This window comes from Monodon monoceros, unplaced genomic scaffold, assembly GCF_005190385.1.
Source record: "Monodon monoceros isolate NGI ecotype Baffin Bay Population unplaced genomic scaffold, NGI_Narwhal_1 Super_Scaffold_22, whole genome shotgun sequence".
Taxonomy (NCBI): Eukaryota; Metazoa; Chordata; class Mammalia; order Artiodactyla; family Monodontidae; genus Monodon; species Monodon monoceros.
In genome coordinates this window covers 10715491-10740905 of record NW_021703779.1, presented here as the reverse complement: position 1 = coordinate 10740905, position 25415 = coordinate 10715491, and the positions used below count along the sequence as shown (strand labels likewise).

The 25415-nt window shown below is 34.7% G+C and overlaps 1 protein-coding gene across 1 annotated transcript in view; it reads right to left on the bottom strand.

The window, feature by feature from the left end:
• The window catches only part of LOC114906433 (probable ubiquitin carboxyl-terminal hydrolase FAF-X), a 140464-nt gene that overhangs the window by 52717 nt on the left and 62332 nt on the right, over positions 1 to 25415 (bottom strand). Inside the window, exons 15-25 of the mRNA XM_029241229.1 lie at positions 23599 to 23941; positions 22375 to 22470; positions 21752 to 21963; positions 20208 to 20448; positions 19751 to 19900; positions 18820 to 18940; positions 7491 to 7621; positions 7040 to 7318; positions 3496 to 3621; positions 1701 to 1826; positions 494 to 663 (exon numbers count right to left, since the gene is read on the bottom strand). Coding sequence (XP_029097062.1) covers positions 494 to 663; positions 1701 to 1826; positions 3496 to 3621; positions 7040 to 7318; positions 7491 to 7621; positions 18820 to 18940; positions 19751 to 19900; positions 20208 to 20448; positions 21752 to 21963; positions 22375 to 22470; positions 23599 to 23941 — 1995 coding nt within the window. The remainder of the gene's footprint in view (positions 1 to 493; positions 664 to 1700; positions 1827 to 3495; positions 3622 to 7039; positions 7319 to 7490; positions 7622 to 18819; positions 18941 to 19750; positions 19901 to 20207; positions 20449 to 21751; positions 21964 to 22374; positions 22471 to 23598; positions 23942 to 25415) is intronic.

The following is a 25415-nucleotide window of genomic DNA, read 5'->3' as shown; positions in this document are numbered from 1 at the left end:
GTAATTCCACTTATATGAGGTACTGACAATAGGCAAAGTCACAGAGACAGGATATATATTAGAGGTAAACAGTGGCACAGAGGTTTGGAAATGGGAGTAAGTTACTACTTAATGTGTTTGGGATGATGAAAAATTTAGGAAATAGTGGTGATGGCTGCCCAACAGTGTAAATGTTTTCAATGTCCCTTAACTGTTCACTTAAAAGTCATTAAAATGTCTAAATTTTTGTTACAAATAACTATACACTTTACCACAATTAAAAAACTGTAAAAGAAATTTAAAAATCAACAGGGGCATTTTCCAGAGATGAAAACATATTTAGGTTAAGTGAAATATATTAAATACATGTTTCCTAAATATCAAAGAGCTAATGTAGACAAGAAAAAGGTTTCCTTATTTGACTACTGAGATAAATTTTGATCAAAATTAATTCATGTCTGCCAAAAAGAATAAGGTCAGACTTCTCTCAAAACAACAATAAAAAATCACTTACTTGCTGGGACAGTGCAATAGTAAGTCAATGATAAATGTCTGCCAGTCCTTTTCTTTACTAAGTGCATCCAGGGCTGTTGGAATTAGAGCAAAACATAATGTCATCACTTCCAATGCTTCACAGCAAACCTGTTCATCTTCCATGTCTGGCCCATTGCTTGTATTGGTGGTCTGTAAAATTATGATGAGGAGTAAATTACCAGTGATACAGTTAGGACAAAGTCACAAACCTTCAAGTTAGTATTTAAAACTTACGTATACTCACTAAAGACCATTTGTCTTCAGTCTCTTCACCTGTAGCTTTTGAGACCCTTTGGAATATATCCCAAAGGGGATTAAAGAAGTATGCTCAGTAAAAGCTAAGAATTACTTCCTTGTTCTTCTGGGTGTAAGTGGTGTACTTCTGCATTAATCATGATTCCTTTCTGAAGAATAACTCTGGCACTGTACTTGGTTCTTTGATTAGTTTTCTTGTACAGCGTATCTAAAATGCCATTTTATTAAAAAAGCAACTAGCTTACACAAATGCTGAGGACGGTTATAGAAGACTTTTCCAACCTAAAATATATTCAAGTTGGTAGCTAATAATTTATAATCTGCCAACACTTATCAAAAAAATAAAATCAGTATAATATACGTCTAGAACAGAATAGTCATTCAAATATTCCAAAAAGGGAAGCTCTACAATTCCATTAACCACTTTCCTCTCTTAAATATACAGAAATGACTATCAAAGACAAGTAAACAGAATAGAAAATCAAAGAGCTAAACAAAGTCTCATTTCTGCAAATAATTTGCTTAATCAAATGAGAAACAGGGATAACACCTAAATGGTGGAAACCGTTGCTGCTTTTGAGTGCTATAAAAGAAGCAAGTAAAGTACTTGGACGTCATAATTCCACAAACTTGAAGAAAGAATAATAATTAAAGAAAACTGGGAAAAGCAAATTCTTTATGGCATAACTATATTCAACTCAATAAGAGATTAAAAAAAAAGTTTTAGAAAAAAACTGCCTTACAGTGAGATCCTGAAGTAGTTTATTTTCAAAATAAAATTTTATACATTCTCATCCTAACTACAGAAGTTTATCTTAAACCATTAGATACACAGTGATTGGTCTTTAAAGATGGCAGACAAGATGAAAAATTTAGTCATATACATAATTAACATGTACACAAAAGGAATGCACTTCTGTAATAACTCTTACCATCTCATAAATTTTAGTGATTTCTTCATTTGGGCTAAATACTAGCTCTAATGTCCCACATCCTGATGCCCAGATGATTTTTTGTATAGCTCTAATTTCACAAATATCAGGCATATATCTTGAAGCCTGAAAGAAAATGAGTAATTAAAGTGCTGACAGAATAAAATAACTATGACAGTCTATGCTATCTTTAAGATGCGAAGTAGCCTTGGTCCTGCAAATGTAAACTATTATATATAGGATGGATAAACACCAATCACAGGGAACTATATTCAATATTCTGTGATAAACCATAATGGAAAAGAATGACAAAGAAAAAAAAAATATATATATATATGTACAGCAATCACTTTGCTGTACAGCAGAAATTAACACATTGTAAACCAACTATACCTCAATAAAATTAAAAAATAAATTAATAAAAGAAAACCAAAGTAGCCTTGGTCCCATGTTTTTTTGGATCTTAACGTCAAGTCATACAACATATACAGACAGGGCTTCCCTGGTGGCACAGTGGTTAAGAATCTGCCTGCTAATGCAGGGGACACGGGTTTGAGCCCTGGTCCGGGAAGATCCCACATGCCACAGAGCAACTAAGCTCCCGCGCTACAACTACTGAGCCTGTGCTCCAGAGCCTGTGCGCTACACCTACTGAGCCCACGTGCCACAACTACTGAAGTCTGGGTGCCTAGAGCCCGTGCTTTAAAACAAGAGAAGCCACCACAATGAGAAGCCCAGGCACCATAACGATGAGTACCCCTAACTCACCGCAACTAGAGAAAGCCCGCGTGCAGCAACAAAGACCCAATGCAGCCAAAAAGTAATTAAAATAACTAAAAAAAATATATATATATATATATACAGATGAAGCAAAATCATGCTTATCAGCTATAGCCACAATGTAGGCTTCAGGTTAAGATCTAATTTGGCTTGAATATATTTCATAAGACTTTTACAAACACAGAAACCAAATTACCCAGCCATTCCACTCCTATGTGTTTACCCAGAAATAAGAAAACATGTGCCAAAGAGGCACTTGTGACTTACTGGTGATTTTCAAAATGGCTCTATTCCAAATAGTAAAAAAACTAGGAATAACACAAGTGTTCATTAACAGAACATATAGGATGACCATAAAGTGTAATATTGCTCAAAATGGATAAAGTATTTACATATAACATAGCACCGATAAATTTCAAAATCATGCAGACTAAAATAATCCAGACACAAAGGAGTATACGAATTTTTTTTTAACTGGATAGAATTTTTACTGGCATTGCCTTGATTCTATAGATCAATTTGGTAACTTACACTTTTACTACATTGTCTTCTACATTACAGAAGACTCCATGTATTTGTCTTTAATTTCGTTTATAATATGATTTTATTTATGTAAAATTTAAAAAAATGATTACTACTCTACAGTGACAAAAGCAGCAGTAAATGCCTGCAGTAAGGAAGAGAAAACTTTTGGGGCTGACAGAAATATTGTGTTTCTTGACTGTATCATTAATTTAAACATTATGTCAAAACTCAGTATATGTTTTATTTTGATCTAGTTTATGCAATATATATTACAGCTCAAAAGGCCTGTTTAAAAGTTTTTAAAAAGTTCTTTCTGAAGTACTGATGTTAATATGTAATAGTAAATACAATTTTAGCAAATTTTAGTTAAAATAAGAGAATCTAAAGTGATACTCTCAGAATATTCAACCTCAGGTTGTGATATTCATAAGTAAGAGTAATAAAAAATAAGCCAACCAAGATCCCAGAACTTTCAAAGTATGATACTAACCTCATCAGATATTTGCTGAGCAAGACGTATTGATACATTTCTAAGTATGCACTCAGATGATGGGTTAGGAATGCTCTGAAGGGCATTTTGTAGCACCACTGCTTGATCATGAGTAATGTGGTTAATCTGAAAAAAGTTAACCTTTTTACTTGGGAGTAAAAAACTTGTACATGATTAAATTTCAAAAATTTGTACATAACAAAAACCCAACCATTTGCTCCTCATCCACCATCACTCTCTTGAGGATGTCATCCTTCTACTTATCTACTGTAGAATATATGGTGCTCAGCATAAAAAAGCATTTCAGATTGCCAACCTGTAGATTGCCTCTGTTACTTGCCTTTTAAAAGTGACAATACTCCTCTGCAAACTCCAATTTCACATGAATTCAATTGTTTCTACAACTATGTTCACTTTCACTTGCATGACATAATGACACAGCTCTGAACTTTATAGGTCTTTATAGGTCTCTAGCAAAATCCTTTATAAGTCTATAGACTTTATAGGTCTCTAGCAAAATCCTTTTCCTAGGCCTCCTACTCAGCAAATGACCATGCTTACTGTGATATGACTAAGAAAACTGGGGGTACCAAATAAACAGACTTTCAATTTCTTATCATCTCTAAAATTATTTCTCTCACTTCCTTCCCTTTCACTCTTTAAAATGTTTTTTATATTTTGTTCATAAGTACTTTGTTAACTGTGCTCTAAACACACATCACCAAAAATGTGCTGAAGTCTCCCCCATCCTTTGTATATACCTTTCTTTTACAGTCAAGTTTTGGTAAGAAAATCTTTTCAAAAATAGATGTTTTAAAAAATTCAAGAGTTTGCAGAGGTGTTCCTACAGTCTCTAGGTGGACAACGAAGACTGACTAGGTACAAGGCTTCCAGCTCTTCTCTCTTAACTTCAAATGGGACAAGTTTAACTTTTTGTTTAATCTTTTGTTATTTATTATTATGTACATATTAATTATTTAAATCCTTCCATAAGTATATGAAGGTCTACTTGCCAGGTGCTACTACATGAAATTTCAAATAAAAAGTGAATGTAGCACAGGTGGTGTAAGTACAGTTTCAGAATAAGTACAGTAGCATCTTCACAGAGTTAAAAACTCTCAGGTCCTTTTTACTATTTGGGCCAAGTTATTTCATCTCTTTAGATCTTAAATTTTCACTTAAAAAATAGGAAGAAATAAAAGTGACTGACCAAATATATTTATATTAATGATTAAATAAAGTATAATAATTAACATAAAGGAACTCAATGTATTTACATGATTACTAATTTCCAATGAACTAGCCTGAACACATAGGAATCATGTATGCTTTTGTTAACATTTCACCTTAAGCAATATATGGTATATAATAGATGCATGATAGATTATCTGTGCAAAGACTAAAAACACGTTTTGAAACTGTTAATTCACTTTTACTAATTATTTAGGGTTTATTTTTTAAATCAAAAGCGTAGGGCACTTTTACACTGAAATTCTTGTTAAGAACACCACTGATATGTTAATTTCCAATTCAACTCAGTAAACTGGGATGAGGATTAAGTATGGTATACAAGGTAAAAATAACTTTCCTTTCACTTACTGTATTGGCAGAACTAAACATTTTCTATTAAAAAAAAACAAGGTCTGGGCTTCCCTGGTGGTGCAGTGGTTGAGAGTCCGCCTGTCAATGCAGGGGACATGGGTTCGTGCCCTGGTCCGGGAAGATCCCACATGCCGCGGAGTGGCTGGGCCCGTGAGCCATGGCTGCTGAGCCTGTGCGTCCGGAGCCTGTGCTCCGCAACAGGAGAGGCCACAACGGTGAGAGGCCCGCGTACCGCAAAAAAAAAAACCAAAAAAAAAACAAGGTCTAAAACTTCATGGAAAAGGAATTAAGTTAAAGAAGTAATAATAAAAGTATAAATGTGGAAATGATAATGTTTTACTTAAGAGTATAAATAAATTCTTAAATCCATGAGGAAAAACACCCAGAATTAATTTTCTTCACTAGTTACTGTATTTATCAACTTGTAACCCTCTTCTAAATATTATATGTGGTTCTATAATAAACGTATTTTAAATGCTAATTTTTCACTTAACTCCTTAGTAGAATGTGGGCAACTTGCAATTAGACCCTATTATGTATCTTTGTATCCTTATGGCATTTTCTAAATAGTAAGTCTTAGGGAAAAGAACAAGAAGATACATAAAATTGCTTTGTTACTTCATTAAGCCACTATGGAAAGGATCATGATCAGAACCTATCTGTTTTTATGTAAATATGCACAGAAACCACAATACAAAGCAATCAAACTTACAGTGAGGACAGAGCACTATAAATTTCTTCTCTAAAAGTGCTTGCATAAGTTTTAACTTTTTAAATGAAATTTTCAAAATTTTATAAAAACATAGAGACTATAAATAACCTTTAAGTACCCATTATCTAGCTTCAATAATTGTAAACAAAAGGCTAAACTTGTTTCACTGAATCCCCAACTCACTAACTCTGCCCACATCACCCAGAATTATTCTGGAGAAAATCCCAGACATTCTATTTTATTAGAAATGACTTAGCGTAACTCTTATTTTTTTAAATTTATGCTAATTTTTATTTTTTTATTTATTATTATTCTTTTTGGCAGCCCCAGTGGCTTGAAGAATCTTAGTTCCCTGACCAGGGACTGAACCTGCATCCTGGCAGTGAAAGTGCTAAGTCCTGACCACTGGACCACTGGGGAATTCCTAATGACTCTTCTTTTAAACAATATCCACAATACTACTCTCCCACCTAAGATAATTAATTAACTCTAACATCAAATATCTAGTAATTATTTAAATTGCCTTAAGAACTAACCCATTTCTGATGGAAAAAAAATCTGTATGCCTAGCTATTTTATCTTTAGCAATTTAATAAAACCATCACTTGTAATGTAAATAAACTCAATTTCAGTGAGAATTGGAAGACACATTCAACCTTTGCATCAAATCTCAGCATATCTTGAGAGCATCTGGTGAGCATCTGTGCTTTAAGGATGCTACCAGCATAAACAGAGAGTCTTTGTCAGTCACAGTAGTTACATTGCTCCGTGGGATGAGACGTGGGTGACATGCCAAATACATCTTTTCTTTTATAACCAACTGTCTTTATATAACTTTCAGGTATGAGGCAACAAAAGATTCATGTGAAGTTTTTATGAGACTTAAAACAATTGAAAAGTAAAAAAAAAAAAAAGGGCGGGGCACTTAAGGGGAATGAAGTATCCTCTGAGGTTACTGTAAGCAGTATATCACATTTACGTTTGGGGGCTTCCCTGGCAGTCCAGTGGTTAAGACTCTGTGCTTGCCCTGCAGGGGTCCCAGGTTCAAACCCTGGTCAAGGAACTAAGATCCCACATGCAGCACAGAGCAGCCAAAAAAAAAAAAATTTTTTTTTAATATTTCAACACAAATATAACTTAATAGAGTGAATTGAACTTGCATTCTCTCACTGAAGGCTCTAACTTTAAAAATTAAATATTAACCAAAAAACATTTTAAAAAATGTATTACCGGTGTTATGGGATCTGCACCACCTACAACTGGTTGACAAGCCTCTGCTACAGCTCGAACATGGCCATAGCCTATAGCAGTTAACAGGAGTTTGGCTATTTTAAGACCACTGAAGTAAGCACCCCTTCGTGTCTCCATATCTGTATTAGGCAGGAAGTTATTTCTTGTTAGCATACTCAGCACAAGGGGTAAGCCACCACTTTTCAAGAAGTGAAGTTGAAAGTCAGAGGAATCATCTGCCAAAAGTGCACCAGCGGGCATTAACAAGGCATAAACTACCTGGAAAAAAGAAGGGTGGGGGGACAGAAACTGTATTAAAGATGTTAAAAATAATTTCATAACTTCTATTTCCCTTATCATTGCTAAGAAATTCTTAACTATTTCAAAAGATTATACACAATCATATCACCACATCATGAAAAATTCTACTTTTGAAAAGGAAAATACCAACCTCTGTTAGGTACAGCACTCGGGAGGCAGAAGGACCAAAGAAAAGTGAATCAAGAGATGGTCCAAGGTTATTTTCTCCAAGTTTTGCCTGGTCCAAACAAACAGCTCTTAATTTTTCTATTGTTGTTCTATCTGCAAAGAAAATAGACAAGGACTAAAGTAAAATATTCAATACGTTGTTAATATTTCACATATATACTGAAGAGTATTAAACATGAAACATCATCTATAAATTCAATTAAGCTGAGCTATAAGTTCACATGTTACAAGACATAACCAGACCTGGACTGGTTAATGATCAACCAGGGCTCTTTAATCGTCAACCCAAAATATGAAGGGAACAGTTTCCTATCCAGAGACCTAAAATCAACAGGTTCTCCTTCATCCACTGGAGACAGAAAAAAAAACACAAACCACAACACTGAAAAGGAATTAGTTCTTGAAACACAAACACAAGCTCCTCCCACCAAGTTCTCAATTATCTGTCTCATATGACATTACACATAAACTATTTGAGCTTTACTGAAAATTTTGAGTTTCAAAAGAAGGTACACTTTAAAAAGAAAATGACAAAAGTAACAATTATTCTTAATGTATACTTAAAATAAGAAAAGCTATTTATTTTGTTTTGTCATATAAAGATGTGAAGCTTAGAAAAAAAACCCCACACAGTGAGAGATTACACTAGAAAGATAGTTCCTTCTTAGAAGAAAACTTAGCAGCAAATCTGCATGACCTTAGATAAGGTAATGATCTCTTATATATGATGCCAAAAGAACAAGTGTTAAGAAGAAAAAGAGATAAACTTGACTATAACAAAGGACATTATTTACAGAGTGAAAAGAGAACACACAGAAGAATACGTTTAAGTTATGTGATTTGATAAAGGACTTGTATCTGAATATACCAAGAACATTTACAAAATAATACAAATAACCCAAATGAAAAATAAGCAAAGGCCTTGAACAGACATTCATCACATCATCAGTCATCAAGGAAATGCAACTCAAAAATCATAAGATACGACTTCACGTGTTGGTGAAAACGTGGAGAAAATGGAACCCTTATACCTTACTGTGGGAATAGAAAATGTACCATATATTTTACCATGATAAGAAAACAAAAATAAAAGCAAGGCAAATGACTTTGAGTGATTTTTGGGGGGCACCCATGGTGAACTGATAGATATTAATGATGCTGCTCAGTATTTGTTCAGGATAAGGCAGTGTCAAGTTTTCAGTGATTAAACAACTGAAGGAATCAACAGCAGAATAACTGAGGCAGAAAAACGGATAAGTGAGCTTGAAGACAGAATGGTGGAATTCGCTGCTGCAGAACAGAATAAAGAAAAAAGAATGAAAAGAAATGAACACAGCCTAAGAGACCTCTGGGACAACATTAAACACAACAACATTCACATCATAGGATCCCAGAAGGAGAAGAGAGAGAAAGGACCGGAGAAAATATGTGAAGAGATTATAGTTGAAAACTTCCCTAACACGGGAAAGGAAAGAGCAACCCAAGCCCAGGAAGCGCAGAAGAGTCCCACACAGGATAAACCCAAGGAGAAACATGCCAAGACACACAGTAATCAAATTGGCAAAAATGAAAGACAAAGAAAAACTGCGGAAAGCAGCAAGGGAAAAATGACAAATAACATACAAGGGAACTCCCATAAGGTTAACAGCTGATTTCTCAGCAGAAACTCTACAAGCCAGAAGGGAGTGCCATCATATACTTAAAGTGATGAAAGGGAAGAACCTACAACCAAGATGACTCTACCCCGGCAAGGATCTCATTCAGATTTGATGGAGAAATCAAAAGTTTTACAGACAAGCAAAAGCTAAGAGAATTCAGCACCACCGGCTCTACAACAAATGCTAAAGGAACTTCTCTAAGTGGTAAACACAAGAGAAGAAAAGGACCTACAAAAACGAACCCAAAACAATTAAGAAAATGGTAACAGGAACATACATATAGACAATTACCTTAAATGTGAATGGATTAAATACTCCAACCAAAACACACAGGCTTGCTGAATGGATAAAAAACAAGACCGATACATATGCTGTCTACAAAAGACCCGCTTCAGACCTGGGGACACATACAGACTGAAAGTGAGGGGATGGAAAAAGCTATTCCATGCAAATGGAAATCAAAATAAACCTGGAATAGCAATACTCCTATCAGATAAACTAGACTATAAAATAAAAAATGTTACAAGAGACAAGGAAGGACGCTACATAATGATCAAGGGATCAATACAAGAAGATATAACAATTATAAATATATATGCACCCAACAGGAGCACCTCAATACATAAGGCAACTGCTAACAGCTATAAAAGAGGAAACTGACACTAACACAATAATAGTGGGGGACTTTAACACCTCACTTACACCAATGGACTTAAATTTAAGAAATCATATCAAGCATCTTTTCTGATCACAAAGCTATGAGATTAGAAATCAATTACAAGGATAAAAATGTAAGAAACACAAACACATGGAGGCTAAACAATATGTTACTAAAAAACCAAGGGACCACTGAAGAAATCAAAGAGGAAATAAAAAAATACCTACAGACAAATGACAATGAAAACACGACAATCCAAAACCTATGGGATGCGGCAAAAGCAGTTCTAAGAGGCAAATTTATAGCTATACAAGCCTACCTCAAGAAACAAGAAAAATCTCCAATAAACAATCTAACCTTACACCTAAAGGAACCAGAGAAAGAAGAACAAACAAAACCCAAAGTTAGCAGAAGGAAAGAAATCATAAAGATCAGAGCGGAAATAAATGAAATAGAAACAAAAGAATAGCAAGGATCAATAAAACTAAAAGCTGGTTGAGAAGATAAACAAAATTGATAAATGATTAACCAGACTCATCAAGAAAAAGAGAAGACTCAAATCCATAAAATTAGAAATGAAAAAGGAGAAGTTACAACAGACGCCATGGAAATACAAAGCATCCTAAGAAACCACTACAAGCAACGCTATGCCAATAAAATGGACAACCTGGAGGAAATGGACAAATTCTTAGAAAGGTATAACCTTCCAAGACAGAACCAGGAAGACAAAGAAAATATGAACACACCAATCACAAGTAATGAAATTGAAACTCTGATTAAAAATCTCACAACAAACAAAAGTCCAGGACCAGATGGTTTCACAGGTGAATTCTATCAAACATCTAGAGAAGAGCTAACACCCATTCTTCTCAAACTCTTCCAAAAAACTGCAGAGGAAGCAACACTCCCAAACTCATTCTATGAGGCCACTATCACCCTTAACCCACAACCAGACAAAGATACTACAAAAAAAGAAAATTACAGACCAATATCACTGATGAATACAGATACAAAAACCCTCAACAAAATACTAGCAAACAGAATCCACCAACACATTAAAAGGATCATATACCATGATCAAGAGGGGTTTAGCCCAGGGATGCAAGGATTCTTCAATTTACACAAATCAATCAATGTGATACACCATATTCACAAACTGAAGAATTAAAACCATATGATCATCTCAATAGATGCAGAAAAGGCTTTTGACAAAATTGAACACCCACTTACGATAAAAACTCTCCAGAAAGTGGGCACAGAGGGAACCTATCTCAACATAATAAAGGCCATATATGACAAACCCACAGCAAATATCATTCTCAATGGTGAAAAACTGAAAGCTTTTCCTCTATGATCAGGAACAAGACAAGGATGTCCACTCTCACCACTATTATTCAACATAGTTTTGGAAGTCCTAGCCACAGCAATCAGAGAAGATAAAGAAATAAAAAAATACAAATTGGAAAAGAAGAAGTAAAACTGTCACCGTTTGCAGATGACATAATACTATACACAGAGAATCCTAAAGATGCTACCAGAAAACTACTAGAGATAATCAATGAATTTGGTAAAGTAGCAGGATACAGAATTAATGTACAGGAATCTCCTGCATTCCTATACACTAATGATGAAAAATCTGAAAGAGAAATTAAGGAGACAATCCCATTCAGCACTGCAACAAAAAGAATAAAATACCTAGGAATAAACCTACCTAAGGAGGTAAAAGACCTGTATGCAGAAAACTATAAGTCACTGATGAAAGAAATCAAAGATAACACAAACAGATGGAGAGATATACCATGTTCTTGGATTGGCAGAATCAATATTGTGAAAATGACTATACTACCCAAAGCAATCTACAGATTCAGTGCAATCCGTATCAAATTACCAATGGCATTTTTTACAGAACTAAAACAAAAAAAATCTTATAATTTGTATGGAGACATAAAAGACTCCGAATAGCCAAAGCAATCTTGAGGGAAAATAAACGGAGCTGGAGGAGTCAGACTCCCTGACTTCAGACTATACTACAAAGCTACAGTAATCAAGACAATATGGTACTGGCACAAAAACAGAAACATAGATCAATGGAACAAGATAGAGAGCCCAGAGATAAACCCACACACCTCTGGTCAACTAATCTATGACAAAGGAGGCAAGGATATACAATGCAGAAAAGACAGCCTCTTCAATAAGTGGTGCTGGGAAAACTGGACAGCTACATGTAAAAGAATGAAATTACAACACTCCCTAACACCATACACAAAAATAAACTCAAAATGGATTCAAGACCTAAATGTAAGACCGGACACTATAAAACTCTTAGAGGAAAATATAGGAAGAACACTCTTCGACATAAATCACAGCAAAATTTTTTTTGATTCACCTCCTAGAGTAATAGAAATAAAACCAAAAATAAACTAATGGAACTTAATGAAATTTAAAAGCTTTTGCACAGCAAAGAAAACCATAAACAAGACCAAAAGACAACCCTCAGAATGGGAGAAAATATTTGCAAATCAATCAATGGACAAAGGATTAATCTCCAAAATATATAAACAGCTCATGCAGCTCAATATTAAAAAAACAAACAACGCGATGAAAACATGCGCAGAAGACCTAAATAGACATTTCTCTAAAGATGGCCAAGAAGCACATGAAAAGCTGCTCAACATTACTAATTATTAGAGAAATGCAAATCAAAACTACAGTGAAGTATCACTTCACACCAGTTAGAATGGGCATCATCAGAAAATCTACAAACAAATCCTTGAAAGGGCATGGAGAAAAGGGAACCCTCTTGCACCGTTGGTGGGAATGTAAATTGGTACAGCCACTATAGAAAACAGTATGGAGGTTCCTTAAAAAACTAAAAATAGAGCTACCATATGATCCAGCAATCCCACTACTGGGCATATACCCAGAAAAAACCATAATTCAAAAAGACACATGCACCCCAATGTTCATTGTAGCACTATTTACAATAGCCAGGACATGGAAGCAACCTGTATGCCCATCGACAGATGAATGGATAAAGAAAATGAGGTACATATATACAACAGAATATTACTCAGCCATAAAAAGGAACGAAATTGGGTCATTTGTAAAGACGTGGATGGATCCAGAGACGGTCATACAGAGTGAAGTAAGTCAGAAAGAGAAAAACAAATATCATATATTAACGCATATATGTGGAACCTAGAGAAATGGTACAGATGAACTGGTTTGCAGGCCAGAAATAGAGACACAGATGTAGAGAAGAAATGTATGGACACCAAGGGGGAAAAGCGGCAGGGGGTGGTGGTGGTGTGATGAATTGGGAGACTGGGATTGACTGGATACACTGATGTGTATAAAATGGATGACTAATAAGAACCTGCTTCATAAAAAAATAAAATAAAATTTAAAAAAAAAGAGGGCTTCCCTGGTGGTGCAGTGGTTGAGAGTCTGCCTGCCGCTGCAGGGGACACAGGTTCGTGCCCCGGTCCAGGAAGAACCCACATGCCGCAGAGCGGCTGGGCCCGTGAGCCATGGTTGCTGAGGCTGCTTGTCCGGAGCCTGTGCTCCGCAACGGGAGAGGCCACAACAATGAGAGGCCCGCGTCCCGCAAAAAAATAAATTAAATAAAATAAAATAAAAAAGAAAAAGAAAAACAAGGCAAATGACTTTGAGTGATTTTTGGGGGGGGCCCATGAGGAGGTGACAGATATTAATGATGCTGCTCAGTATCTGTTCAGAATAAGGCAATGTCAAGTTTGCAGTGATTAAAGAACTGGCCTCTAATTAGATAGTCTGCATTAAACAATTACGAATGAAAATATTCTCAAATAAGCTGAGAAAACACTAATTTAATACAAACAGTAAAATCTGATAAAATTATCATGGTAATTGTGTATGTGGAAGATAAAAAGTCTTAGGAAGAAAGACTCACAAAGCTTGTGAAAATATAAGATGTTTAAAACCTATGGTCATTCATTCACTGGATTATTCATCAGCAAGTAGTATGTGGAAAACATTCAAATCTATCAATACGTTATTAACCAGCAGTGTCAATAGCGAACTTCATTTACTTTCATGGACTTAACAATATTTAGTTTATAAAGTTTTGTTGGAAACAGAATCAGGGTATTCTGACTTGCCCTACCACATAGCAGTTCAATGTTTTAGCAAAATAGTAACGTTTTGTTGTGATTTTTAAAAGCTCAGGTTTAAGAATAAAATTTTTTTTGTGCAAGTAGAAATATTCTCAAACACTGGAATGGTTTAGGAGTTTAGATTTTGCTGCTGACTTGATGCTTCTTAATGAATTCAACCTACAATCACAAGGCAAAAGTGTTGAAAATACTGCAGTAAAGTTATTAAGATGCCAACTAACACTGTTTGATTCACAAGTGGCCAGCCCTCCACATCTGCAGATCTAGCATCCAAGCGTTCCACCAAATGTGAATCAAAAATACTGAAAAATCAAAACAAAACACAACCTAGAAGGTTCCAAAAAGCAAAACCTGAATTGACCATGCACCATATACTACAATCGAATTAAGCGATGTTTAAGTATACACTGCTATAGCCTCCCAGCACTTCACAGACCCTGAATCTATGTCCTGCACTCACTGAGCACTGCTCACATCTTCTTTGTTTGCTCTTGTGTGTACTGTTTCTCTGAAAAAATGGCTCTAAAGTGTAATTAACTGGTCAAAGTCAGAGGCTAAGGAGTATAAAGTGCCATCTGTAAACAAGAAAATCAAAATCTTTGATCTTTTGACCTAAAGGCTGTAAAGTTAAAAGTTGAGCATTCACACAATAAAACAAAAAGCCGAAACTTGTGTGTTTATGCTGCCCTTACAATGGCTAAAATAGTCTTGTTTCATGATTATCTGTTTGCAATGACTGGGAAAACATTAAGCGTGTGGCTAAAGGACATGTTAGAGAACATATCCTATTCATGGTGAAATTATGACCGAAAAAGCATTTAGTCTCCATGAGCAGTGCTGTGAGGGGTTTCAGGAGGGCAAGAGGAAAGACTTTAAGGCTAGTAAGGGACAGCAGCATAGCTATATAAAGCACTACAGCCTCAAGAACTTAGAGATCATGGGATAACCGGCACTGGCTGATGCTGAGGCAGCATCAACATTTCCAAAGGGGCTCAAGAAATTCATGGAAGCAAACAGCTACATCAGAGCAAGTCTTCCATTGTGATGAAAAAAGCTTGCTCTGGAAAAATGTGTCCAATAGTACCCACATCCATAAGAATGCCAAGTAGGCCCCAGAATTCAAGGCCTGGAAAGATCACATTACTATTGTGTTGTGTGGCAATGCAGCAGATCACATGATCAAGCCAGGCCTCCTCTCCCGAGTAAACAATCCCCAGCACTCAAGAATAAAAATGAAAAGTGCCTGCTTGTGCTCTGGCAACATAACAAGAAGGCCTGGGTGTCAGCTATCTCATCCTTGGGATGGCTCCACGAGTGTTTCATTCTTGAAGTGAAGAATATGTCCATGAGAAGAATGTGCCATTCAAGGTCCTCCTAACTGGCAATGCTCCCAGTCAACCCTAATCTAATCTCTCCACTTCATGTGGAAATGATGTTCCTGACTCAACCTCCACTGATCCTGACACTGGTTTTTTTTTTTTAATTATTTATTTATTTATGGCTGCGTTGGGTCTTCGTTGCTGAGCGCATGGGCTTTCTCCAGCTACAGCGAGTGGGGGCTACTCTTGGTTGCAGTGCGCCGGCTTCTCATTATGGTGGCTTCTCTTGTTGCAGAGCAAAGGCTCCAGGTGCATGGGCTTCAGTAGTTGTGGTGCATGGACTTAGCTGCTTCTGTGGCATGTGGGACCTTCCTGGACCAGGGCTCGAACCTGTGTCCCCTGCACTGGCAGGTGGATTCTTAACCACTGTGCCACCAGGGAAGTCTGACATTAGTATTACTGATCTCCTCCCAAGTGTCAGAGTCTACAATCTGAACCCAGTTCTCCCAACGCAGATGATCTTTTTAACATACTATCAGAGGTTTGAGTTACCCTGGTGTTTCACAGCTTAGCAATAGTGCCACACATCTCAGTGATGTTGTGTGGAACACAACATCAGCAATGTAGGCAACCAAACAGTAATTGTCGTCAACACTGTGATCATCACATAAGGGTTAAAAGAGACAAAAACCACTATTTTGGTGAATGTCAACACTGTGTGTGTGTGTGTGTGTGTGTGTGTGTGTGTGTGTGTGGTGTGGGGGGGTGAGTTTATATTTTCTCTCATTGATAATTAAATTTTCTGTACGTACTTGTGTTTTAAATATTCTATGTTATTCAATTATTTTTCTTTCAGGTCACTGAAAGAAAGCAATCTGTGTTTAAAGAAACGTTATGTTACTGTATGTACTATGTGGTTAGGCCTACAATCTGTACTGAACAAGCACAGACCTTTCTTGACATTATTCACTGAACAAACAGTACAACAACTGTTCATATAGCATTTACGCTGTATTAGGTACTATAAGTAAGGTAGAGATGACTTAAATTTACAGCAGATATATTTTCCAAACTCAAACTACAGTTCACACAGCACTTTCCAAATTGTGATGTAAGTGCAAAGGAAATCTCCGTATTTCAAAATGCAGTTAACTGCGAAATTGAAGAGCTTCCTACCTAGCCTAAAATTCAAAGTGATTAAACTTCAATGTAATGACATGATAAAAATCAAACATTAAGAGAAGAATAAAGGAAATTCTATGAATGCCTTTTACAAATGCTCAATGAACAATGACCAGTAGTACCTGTTTGTGGAAAAACCATGTCAAAGATTAAAATATAAAATTTATATTTTAGAGATAAGCAATAACAAATGAATATCTGCAACTGATTTGATGATATGGAACACTAACTTTGAACCCCAACAGAACAAAATAGTATAACGCTCTAAAAAAATCCTGTGATTCTCATTAGTAGACCCATATCATAAAAACTGCACTATATTTTATCATTCTTATAGTTTGAATTTTGCTAATAAACATTTCTGTGGAAATTTGCTTCCCTTTTCATGTAAGTACCTACACGGCATCCTTGATTTTGCCCCTTATCCCACAAAGCCTAATACATTTACTATCTAGTCTTTAATAGGAAAAGTTTTCCAATCTCTCTGCTAACGAATGTTACTGGAGTAACTGGTGAGTCTTGAATGGGGACAATTAGGTGATGAAAACATTTCAGTGCTTATTTTCTGGTTTACATATTTAATTTGCTATTAACAGTAGAATGTCCTTGGTTTGAAGAAAATCACAATACTATTTTGAAGGATGACAGAGCATCAAGAGCAATTGCTCTCTTATGGTTTAAAAAAGAAAAAGTTCTTTGTTTTGTACTTCTTACTTTTCTGTAATTTTGTGATTTTCTCTGTAACAATATATGCATGGTTTTGCAAAACATGGGGTTTAGGGAAACACAAATATCCTTTAAGTACAAATACTGCAAAATGTTCATAAAATAAAACAGAACTATACGTAACAGAAAAAAAAGTGAAAATGTTACAATAAGCTAAAAAAGTCAACTGAGAGCTGTATCAACATAATCTTCAAAAAAACTGTAATAGCTTAAGAAAGGCAAAACAATAACTAAAATGGATTTTGTAAATCCAACAGCACATTCTGATGCATAAAAAATTTTCAAAAGCACAAATAAAAGAATGAGAAAAATATGAGCAAAAAATTTTCAAATCACTCACATCTGAAGCAACTAATCTTTTGACTGACGAAATCCACTGAGTACCCAGCACCCAAAAAACAAAACAACAACAACAAAAAACAATTCACCTAAAGCTCTTCTGATGAGTTCATCAGAAGAGCTCAACTCAAGGGCTTTAAAAATAAACTTAAAAGGCTTCTCCACAGAAAGAAAATTGACATACAAATGGCTTTAGTCTTCACGATGGTCAAAACTGCTATGAAACTTTATTATAAAGGAACAAACTTTCAACCTTTAATGCTATACTCAAACTACTATAAGCAAAACAAAACAAAGCAAAAAATACTCCTATAGTTAAGAGTTCAGCTGAATTGAGAAAAGTTTTTTTTAAAAAAAATCTGCTTCCCATGTACTCCCCCCCTTTTTTAGGGGTCTATGTTTCAGCAAAATAAGGACTGACTGAAAAAGTCCCAAGACAAAGGTGTACTAGAGCATCCACAATACAAAAGTTGTATAAAGAAGTCCAAGAAACAGACTGGAGCAAAAGAAGAAAATAAACAAAAACGGGACATAACACATCTGACCGTGCTGAAAATTGTTTTTATAAATTACTGAAGGGAATGACGGAGACTTAGTAATGAATACCACAGAAAATCTAGCAGATAAAAGGCGGGAGACTTTAAAAGCTAGTATAAATAGGTGGGTAACCTAGGAGATTACAATATTTTGATATATAGTCTGTTTGTAATGTTAGTAGCATTTTTATTTTTAGCATTTTTATTAAGCCAAATAGTTCTGTAATATTTACAGTCTTGAAAATATAATTTATTTCAGCAAAATTGTGAGATGACCAAAAAAGGATGTGAAAGTAAGAAAGTCAGTATATAATATCTAAACTTGACATGAAAAATTAATAATGCAAACATACTGTTTAGGGATAAACTGTTATACGCAATAATGAAACCTAAAAGATAAAAACAGTCTTTTTTTTGAAACAGAAATGCAGGATGAGGATGGGTGAGGTAGATTACTGTTTTTCATATAGGATTTGAAGAATCCTGAGTTTCTCGCTTGTGTGCATTAGTTCACTAAAAATATTTTTTACATTATATGTTCCCAAATATTCTTTAATCACCCATAGAAAATTTCTCATCGGCAATGGTATGGATGACAGATGATCAATATCATATACTACACCACTAAGTGTATCTCAAAAGAAACAGTATTTGTCTATTAGGTACTTGTCAGCATTTGGAGCAGGGTAGAGAAGGGAATGGGGAGGTATTTTTCTTACCTGGTGGCATAAGTTTCATAAGTATTCTTGCTCCATCTCTAAGAGGTGGCATGTTCAGATTGCTACCTAAATCAGCAACTTGCCAAAGGAAAGAGATATATCTGGGATGCTGTGACATTATCTGGAATATAAAACACAAAAAGTACATACCTATAAATTATGTCAAAAAATTTTGTTATTCAAAATAACCTATACTAAGTTTTCTACTTATCAATCCCATCTTTTGCTTATGCCATGTCTACTACCTGAAATTATCTGCCTTCCCTATCTTTTCACTTTTTACAAACCCACTGATTCTTCACAATGCAAACTCAATCATTTTGTTAAATAAGCCTAAGATACTCTAATTTCTTTGTGACACATTTTCTGTTTTGTAAACCATGAATTACACACAGCTCTCAGATGCTGTTTATACAAAAGACACTTCACCCTTCAGGGGTAAACAGTGTTGATTAAATTCCTAATCCAATTGTCACAGGGACTCAAATTCCTCTCACGATGAAGTGGCTGGTATTATTCCAGCTATGATTCTCAAGAAGGATGGGTAGAGAAAGAGTAAGAAAGGGAAGAGTTGCTGTTTCTTTAGATGTGAGAAGTATTACTAAGAATCTGAGAAAAACAGGAGATTGTACGTTTCTGTAAAAATGGTTCCAAAGGAAAGACTAATATTTTCTAGAGGTATATATTTAGTAGTATTGTAGCTCAATAGTGATAGATTAATTCTATGCAAATATAATTCTATATCCATGGGGAAATTTTATTTTAAAATCCAACAACTAAGAAATCCAACAAGAAGTTAACAGTTAACTGTATATTTATTTGACATTCCCAATCTTTAGAACATGTAAACTTCTTACGAAAAGAACCATTTTACACATTTCTCTGTATTATCAAAGAAGAGTGTAATGCCTTACACACACTATCTACTCACCACTCCAGGCAAACAACTTTCCACTTCTGGATTAGGACCATCACTGTAATGATTACAATGGTTTCCAGGAGATCCAGTTGAGGAATCAGAAGAACTATCAGGGCTGGAAGGCATATTGGAACTTACTTGTGTAAGTTTGGCTGTAATTACCTGAAAATGATAGAACAGCAAACACAATGGAAAATGCTTCCACAAAATGCAGAAACTAGATATATCATAAGGCTAAAAAAAGATTTCATGCTTTAATTTTAGAGGTACAATTTAAAAGTTCTATCCAAAATAACCCCTTAGTAGCTTATCTCCTCCACAACACAACCCATCTTACTTAGGGTTATAACCCAAACACCTAACATAGAAGACTGTACACAATAGTTAGATGCTCAAACATTAATAAACAATTAGAAAACAGCCTCAATGTTTAATTTTGGGAGAATATTTGAAAATTATATGTACTTACTGATTTATCTTTTAAGTTTAATTGTCCAATTAGCTTTCTGTCATCTTCAGAATCTATCAATTCACCACCCACAAAGAGTTCAATTTTTGTATGGGCTACATTTGCTTTAATACGATTGAGAATACATCGTCTTACTGAACCAACTGTATCATTTGTATGAGACCATATGTCCAAGTCATCAACCTGTCTGCCATGGTTTGGAAATCGAACTATAAGAGAGAGATGTTTACCACGGAATGCTCTGCAGGGAGGGGAGGGGGGAAACACAGTAATATTCAGTAGATGGCCAAGACAAAAAGCTGGGAATTTAACATTTCCTAACTAAGTAAAAGGAAGAAGGTTAGACTAATTTTGTTTTTAGGATACACAAAATAAAAAATTTTTATTTCTTTAACTGTAAACACTATAATTAATTTTGAAAACACAACATAACTGTAAGCCTTTGTTGTTAATCCTTGCCTCTATGAATGCAGAACAGAAGATTTCTACTTATGATAAATTAATAACAGAGACATGAATAAAATATCAATTAATTTTAAGCCATAAAAGGTCAATTCACCGAGAGTTTTGTTTGTTTGTTTGTTTTGTGGTACGTGGGCCTCTCACTGTTGTGGCCTCTCCCGTTGTGGAGCACAGGCTCCGGACGCGCAGGCTCAGCTGCCATGGCTCACGGGCCCAGCCGCTCCGCGGCATGTGGGATCCTCCCAGACCGGGGCACGAACCCGTGTCCCCTGCATCAGCAGGCGGACTCTCAACCACTGCACCACCAGGGAAGCCCAAGAGTATTTTTAAATGTGGAAGAAATGAACTTCACCTTGAGAGTGTCAACAAAAATGTCAAAATGCATGTTTCCACTAAAAAATTCTTTGAATTCTTAAAAACAAAATTCACCCTAAAATATTTCTCTTGATATATATTCTCTTCCCACAGGTAAGATACAAAATAAAAATCACATTAAAGTAAGCAATTTTACATTTTCCATTTAAAAAATGATCACAATTTTTAAACATCTGATGGTACTTAATCCTACAAAACTTTCCCCCAAACTAGAAATGCCATTTACACTATTATTAAATAATTTAATATATTGCTTATTTAATTTATAATATATCATATAATATATACAATGAAATGATTTAGTGATTTATATTACAGTTCCTATATTTAAAGAAATTTTAGTAAAGACATTTAAAAATATTCTGTGACATTTACTAAATAAGCAGCTTTAAAGAATTTTATTTTTAACAGTGTAAACAAATAATATCAAAATAAAAACACATCGAACTGCAAAATACCAGAGCAACACTCAGTGGATGGTAATAGCTCAGAGCACAATGCCTCTCCAAAATGTAACTCAAAACTTTCTATTTTTTTAAAAAAATATCTGTAAGATGCAAATAATGTTTTTAAAAGGCAGGATATTGACATCCAGAAATGAAAAATTTCTTTATGGTCCTTTTAATCTATACATAACTTTCCCAGTTAACTGGTTAAGAAAAATAAATAATTGCAAATTAACACCAAAAGATCAGTTTCTTACAAACCTTGACATAGGTAGAATTGTTCTTTCCTCATGATAATCACTATCACATTCATTTATGTATTCCCTTAAAACAGTTAATACTCGAACCATTCGAATGGCTTCCTGTCTTGCACAATTAATACTGTCTTTGTCACCATCCAAAACACACAATGTATCATATGAAGCTTTCAAGCGATCAAAGCAAGACTGAATGAAGTCTTCATGGATAACCACCTATAAATATTGGGCCAAATAAAAACAGTTCAAACTGCTTCAAAATTTAAAACCAAATATGACATTAATCCAATTAAAGACAGTAAAATTTCAACTTCTACATAACTCCTAAAATTAGGTAACTCACATTATGTGTAATCAAGAATAAAACACAATAATAAGAAACACAATAATAAATAATTACATTCGAAATGATCGTAACCACGTAAAAGTAATTATCACGGAAACATTCACTGAGTTGGCATTTGGTAAGGGACAAATATGCATTAAATACTTAAATACTTTTGACAAGACTTAAAAAGTTAAGTTTCTAGTTTTCTAATTAATTCTAAGTTTAAAAAGATTCTACTAAACACAAGATTACTTTTCAATCTACCTGGAGTGGAAGTTTTTATGTACTTCAATCCTCACCTGATTGACCTGTAACCTGGGGCCAAGGTTTGTGTATATCTCTTTAAGGAGATCTATAGCTCTGCTTGCAATATCATCATTACTCTGAATTACAACCTAGATCCAAAAATTAAAGTATTAGTAACATTCAAGATGTATTTTCATTTGGCACTTAAATTCAAATTATATCCTCAATTTTAAAAAATTCAGTAATTTAAGACTAAATTGATTTTGATATACAAATCATGTAAAATTAAGTAAATGGAATATTAAGAATTGATACATACAAGTTTTCCCAATAGAGCAAATGAAAACAATAAAAATTGTGAAATTTTCAAGGAATAATTCAAATAAGCTAAAAAATTTTCCATGAAAAATCATTCATCACAAAAAGCAATCCTGTCAACTCCAACAACTTCTGCACATCTTTGTCACTCATCTAATTACATCAGAGGTTTTTACAACATGTTTAGAATCCTATGCTATGAGGGTGTTTCAGGGCTGACCCTTTGAGAGGTTTGAGGAGGGAAAAGGAGAGGAATAGAGGGAGACTGAGCTGAGAAAAACCCTTGATTTTAATGAAAGACCAAGCAAACACCTTAGCTTACCTGTGGTTTAGAAATAAAACCAAAAAACCCCACATCCATAACATAATATAAGCTGAAATGTAATAGGTTAGATTTTTAAAGATGGAAACAAGATTTATTTATAAAGATGGAAAAAGCCTTAAGCATTTTACCCTCAGGTACTTAAATATATCACAAATTAAGGAATATCATAAAGGTATTAATTGAAAACTCCATTCAACTAATAGTCCTCTGTTCTGTCCATCATTCATTGTGGCATTAAATGTACAGTAAACCCTAAGACATAACTTATGTAAGGTAGCTAATGACCTTCATGAAAGGAATGTGAAAGATCTGCAGGCAGAAAATGGTTACTGTATTTGCATATACCTGAAAAAATTCTAAGTACAATAGATGTATCAGTGGCAGATAGTTAAAGAGAGGGGAGAGAGAGAGAGAGAATGAACCCAAAGTTAGTGGCAAATAAAACTGATATAACAAGAAGCTAAAGATGGACAATTCCCACCCATGCACTCTCTCCTATCCCCCAATTACTAGGAAAAGCATCAACAAGGATAAATACATGTAATTTACAAGCAAAATTATGACTCCTTAACCATTTTTTAGAAACCACCTCAGGTACAGTGTTTGCAAACAGGAGTTCCAACTTCTCACTTACCCTCCAAAGGTAGTCTAATCCTATTAGCTCCAAATCATCCATCATATAGGCTCTTCTTTTTGCTACTAGTTTCCCTTCTCGACAGTTAACAGCTTTGAAGAATCGTTCAAAACATTTCATTCCATTTTCAGTTAACAGGAAAGGATCAAGCTGAAGCACATTACTTTCAAAGAAGTCCTTATTAATATCAGGATCTAAGTCTGGTTCATCCCCCATTAACTTGGAATACCACTTAAAACAGGCTTCACGATCACAAAGGTAAACTGCATTTTCTGCTAGGCATTTCCATATTTGTTTTGCCTGAGGAGCACAGAGCCACAGTTGGCCATCCTTCAGTAAAAATCTTGGAAAAATTTAAGAAATCTGTAATTAGGTCTATACAATTTTACCCTCAAACACAATTTATTTCAATGTGTCTAAAATAATTCATTTAGCACAATCACATTTTAATTACAGCTTAAAAATGTGTTCTTTCAAAAAAGCTTATTTCTTAACCATGTATCTGGCAGGAAAAAAATATCAGCTATTAAATTCACTTATTTAACAAGCATATATTCATGGGGCAACTAATATACTCGAAGAATTATGCTAGATGATGTGAGCTAAATACAGAAGCTTCTTTCTGACACTCAAGAAGTTTAGGCTTTGAAACCAGATCCTGACTTAGCTCCCTGCATATATGGTTTCATTGCAAAATAGGGTTATTATGTTAGATGACTCTGACATAACAGAATGTTTTTATAAAATAAAGCTTCTCAAAATTTTTTAATTTCTAAAAATATTATACTCAATACCTGCACACAGTAAACAAAACAGTCTATGTAATTTAAGCTTATTTCTAGGTCAGTGATCACTATGTTTATCAATATTCAAGATGTCCTCTGGTGCTTTCTAGCTGTGTGACTATTAGGTGTCCACTAAAATAAGACTACAATGAAGCTGATAATTTTCCTTCAATCAGTGTCTTCCTTCAGTTAGACTCTAGTTTCTTTTAGCACTCCTCTACTTACTCTGTGTGTTATTTCTATGAATGATAATGAAAGAAAACATAAGTTAATTTTAATCTGAATAATAATTTTACATTTAATTCTTAGTTAACAAATGGTGGCTTCATTTCTAATACAGTATGGTGTATTCATTTAATGTCAGTGGGTTTCTTCTTTTGGGTCTTAACTGTAGGTGTTTAATATCTCAATAAATCTAGGTCTGAGTATGAAGGTGCCTTTTTAGAACTTTTTAATTCTATCTAATCTCTCCAATTTACAAATGAGCAACATGAGGGCCAGAATAATAAAACACCTTTTCCTTTAGTGAACTGCACTACTACGTATGTACAGAGCAGGAACTACAATAGGTCTAATTCTAAACTTTAACAGAATAAGTAAATTCTAAACCATTTTTCTATGTCAGTAAACCTAAGGGATACAGTACACAAATGTCAATAATAGTGGCCCACTGTGGGAGAGAATCTAGATATGAGGTGGCAACTTCTTTTTCCTTGGATGTTTGGGGGGTGGCGGGGGGAAGAGCACTTTAAAAAAATGTCATAAAATCTGATGACTAGATTTTAATGTCATAAAATCTGATGACTAGAATTTTTCCTAAGTTGAAATGTGTAAACACTTGCATCAGAGAGATCAGATCTATCTGACAGATTATAAAATTCTTAAAGGTAGCTATGGATTGACTTAGAAAATAGGTTGTATGTCAATCTAAATATTCCCCATAAATTACATGGTTCAGCAACAGAAACATAGTATACAACATACTCTAAAGAGAAAATTCCCAAGAGTAAATATGTATGAAAAATAATAAAT